Source organism: Pteropus alecto, unplaced genomic scaffold, assembly GCF_000325575.1.
Source record: "Pteropus alecto unplaced genomic scaffold, ASM32557v1 scaffold98, whole genome shotgun sequence".
Taxonomy (NCBI): domain Eukaryota; kingdom Metazoa; phylum Chordata; class Mammalia; order Chiroptera; family Pteropodidae; genus Pteropus; species Pteropus alecto.
In genome coordinates this window covers 1656612-1660556 of record NW_006443570.1, presented here as the reverse complement: position 1 = coordinate 1660556, position 3945 = coordinate 1656612, and the positions used below count along the sequence as shown (strand labels likewise).

Genomic DNA, 3945 nt, shown 5'->3' with positions numbered 1-3945 from the left:
GTAGCCGCCGGAACTTCCGCCGCCGCGCCCGCCGCGGTAGGAGCCGCCGCCGGAACTACAGGGAGTAAATGTCACACTCACTTAACTGTGACACTGGGAAACGGTGGGTCGCTCTCCAGATTATTGTTACTTTAGAAAATAATCAAAACGTGTTTTGAGGAAAAAAAATAGCCCTGCCAAGTATGTATTTTAAAACCCATTCTTTAAAAACAATTTTATTTACACACAACTCTAAGAATCATTCTTGGGCCAAATACATGGGAAATGCGACTGGTTGCATATGCATTTTTCTATACTCAGCCTCCTCCCTTCTCCCATTTCTCCCATTCGCTGGCATGTCCTTGGATTTTGGGAAAGCCTTGCAATTTGGAATGTTTAATAAAAACAATTGGGATAATTTAAAAAATTTTTTTATAACTTACCTTCCCTCTCCTTCTAGCAGGCTGCGGTAGGTTTGAATTTCATTCTCCAGTCGGATCTTAATATCCAGGAGTTGTTGGTACTCAGAATTCTGGCACTCGGTTTCAGCTCGAATCTGTTGCAGTTGTTCCTCCAGGGTGGAGATCTGGGCCTGAATCTGTGAGAGCTGCACACAGTAGCGACCTTCTGTTTCTGCCAAGGAGGCGTCCAGGGATTGTTTCTGAAAAAGGCAGAGGATATATCGTGGCTTAACAACTCTGTGGTTCAACTGAGTACAGTGAAGCTTATTTAATAACTTAATAGGACATATAGAAGCATAAAGAAAATGAGTAGAATTTGTTTTACATTTAATGGCAACTTTTCAGCTATAGCACTTTTAGATCAATGTCAATAATGCTTTTCTCCCATTAGCAAAGAGCCCAATTTTATTTCTACTTTCTTACCCCAACTCTGCATTTTCTGTTGTGTCGCATATTACATGAGTATGAAACTTTGTGTGATAAAGTTGAAGTCATTTCATGAAAGAGGTATTAACATACCAGTGCTAGCTGGGACTGTAGTTCGATCTCCAGACCTTGAATTGTGCGTCTCAATTCAGTAATCTCAGTTTTATAGCTGGATATTTGTTCAATGTTACTATCGATTTCTGTAGTCAGTTCCTTACTCTAGAGTATTAAAAAAAAAAAAAAAGAAAAGAAAAGATGAGAAAAATCTGAAATGATAACCAAACCTCCACTGGCTTCACTATGAAGGAAGGTGAGTTACCTTTTCATTGTACCAGGCTTCAGCATCTTTGCGGTTTTGTTCAGCAAGTTCTTCATACTGGTTTCTCATGTTATTCAGAAGTTGAGTCAGATCAATGCCTGGGGCAGCGTTCATTTCCACATTCACATCACCAGTGTTCACATTTTGGAAGTCTTTCATTTCCTGTTCGAGGAATAGAAAAATTTAATGACTGCACAGTGACCATGACGAGCCCTCTTTTGGCCCCAGGAAGTACATATCACTTTTTGTGTCACCTCGTCATGATTCTTCTTCAGGTAGGCCAGCTCTTCAGTCAGGCTTTCGATCTGCATCTCCAGGTCAGCCTTGGTCAGGGTGAGTTCATCCAGCACCCTGCGCAGGCCGTTGATGTCAGCGTCCACACTCTGGCGCAGGGCTACCTCATTCTCATACCTGAAATAATCATGATGTAATTACTGGCTATAACTTATATAAGGGAGGTATCCCTGGGAAGAGAATATTTAAAAAGCAAATATAGACTGAACAAGCCCAGTCCTATCTGATCTTGGAAGCTAAGCAGGGTCGGGCCTGGTTAGTACTTGGATGGGAGACCACCTAGGAATACCAGGTGCTGTAAGCATAAAAAATAAATAAATAAAAAATAAGGGATTGTAAGCTGACAAGGTCCTTGCAATCTGTGAGGTCAACCAAGGGTTGCCTCACCTAAAAAAGAAAAAAAATTAAAAATTAAAAAATTTTAAAAACATATAGAGTTGATGTCATATCATGGCAACATTTATGATATACTAATTCACACAGGAATATTAGTGGTTTAATGCAAAGAAGCTTAGCAGTTACTTTAAAATGCATTTTCTTCTTTTAACATTGTCCTAAAAGATAATATTGAAATTAAAAATTTCTCTGACAATTCCAATACTGTTTAATTTTGAGTGAATTCAGGAAAATGTAAATGTTATGTGGGCATCCAAAGTCATTGTTAAAAACAACTCATGTGTTTGTCATGCCATTCACTTAGCTTACTTCAGCCTGAAGTCGTCAGCTGCCAGCCTGGCATTGTCGATCTGAAGCAGTGCATTGGCGTTGTCAGTTGTTAGATTAAGGATCTGGAAGAAGAGACAAATAAATCAGATACAGAAATACTTTATTAGTGGCATAGATGAACTGCATTTTTATGTTGTTCTCACAAAAAATGAAGGGAATTTTTTACTTTAAATGTGAAATATCATGGGATTACCCTTAAACTTAAATTTGAATTATTTGTTCTCTCGATTCTATACTCTTCTATTTCTATATCAGCGCTTTCTGAAAAGTAACTGGAATTCTATAGCTTTGTTCCTACATATGTGTCTACTTCTTTTATACTGTGTGATTTCCATGTATTTCAGCAAACTTTTGACTGACTCGTAGCTGTATTTGGTTTAATTTGTTATTATTATATATTCTAAATTAATATACTCGAGGCTGACACACAGTAGGTACAAATCACAAATCCCTAGAGACAAGCAATATTCCATTTCCATATTGGAGAGTTCACATTTCTTGCAATGTTGGTAATGAGTATTTTTTTTTTGTTATCAATCTGAATAATATTTTGTTCTGACTCATTTAATAGTTCTTTAGGTTTTTATATTCGTAAATGACCTAATGCATTTTAAGTACAGACTTTTTATACATTCATTAATACCAAAAAATAATAAGACACACAGAACACATGTTGGATGAAGATTACAATGACTATACCCTCACAAATATTTACTTTCGATGAAACTGGATTGTTTTTGGAAGCAAGAAAGTAACATAGGCAAACACAGTGAACAGCTTTCTCATGAGTATTTTAAGATTGATCCATCTGAATCACATGGATGAAACACGGGCTTAAAGTTGGATTTTTAAAATGACCCCTTACCTGATTTTTAAGATCTTCGATGGTTTGGTAGTACTTGCTGTAGTCACGAGGCTCTCGCTGGTTTGTGCTGCCATACTTTTCATACCACTGCTTGATTTTGCCTTCTAGCTCATAGTTTGATTCTTCCAGAGCTCGAACTTTGTCCAAGTAGGAAGCCAGGCGGTCATTCAGATTCTGCATGGTTACTTTTTCATTTCCAGAGAGAAGGCCACCATCTCCTCCATATCCACCACCAAAGCCTCCAAAGCCGCCTCCACCGAAGCTGCCCCCACCGAAGCTGCCCCCACCGAAGCTGCCTCCTCCAAAGCCGCCTCCTCCATAGCCCCCACCAAAGCTGCTGCTTCCATAGCTTCCACCAAAGCTACCTCCACCAAAACCTCCTCCTAATCCTCCTCCTAACCCTCCTCCATAGCCACCTAATGAGCCCCCAAAGCAGCCTCCACCAGAGCTCCCACGGCTAAAAGAGCCACCACTGAAACCACCCCCTGAGCTAAATCCTCCACCAATGGAGCCTTTGCTGCTGGAAATTCGGAGGGAGGATCCTCTTCCACCTCCTCCTCCTCCTCCTCCTCCACTGCGGGAGGAAGAGTAATGCTTGCTTGAGCTGTATTGAACAGACATGGTGATGCTGTTTAGGCCAGGGAGTGCCTGCTGCTACCAAGGACAGAGACAAGCCTTTATATACTGAGAAGGTGTGTCCCACATGTGGTAGAGTTTGCTTACTTGCATGGTTTTCTTTTTGCCAACTTAGCATCTTTGGCTCTTGATTGCATAAATTATCTTTGGTAATAACCAATCCCAATATGTACAGTTTTGAATTTGCCTTGAGAACAAACAGGAGGTTTGCTGTGTTGAAATTGAAAATGGGTATCATT

The 3945-nt window shown here is 39.9% G+C and overlaps 1 protein-coding gene across 1 annotated transcript; it reads right to left on the bottom strand.

The window, feature by feature from the left end:
* Positions 1 to 42: 42 nt before the first annotated feature.
* Positions 43 to 3702, bottom strand: KRT10 (keratin 10). The gene is made up of 6 exons (XM_025041833.1): positions 3071 to 3702; positions 2185 to 2267; positions 1440 to 1596; positions 1186 to 1347; positions 960 to 1085; positions 43 to 640 (listed from the first exon to the last, which is right to left on the bottom strand). The coding sequence occupies exons 1-6, from the start codon at positions 3689 to 3691 to the stop codon at positions 419 to 421; spliced, it is 1371 nt and encodes a 456-aa protein (XP_024897601.1). The 5' UTR covers positions 3692 to 3702; the 3' UTR covers positions 43 to 418.
* Positions 3703 to 3945: the final 243 nt, after the last annotated feature.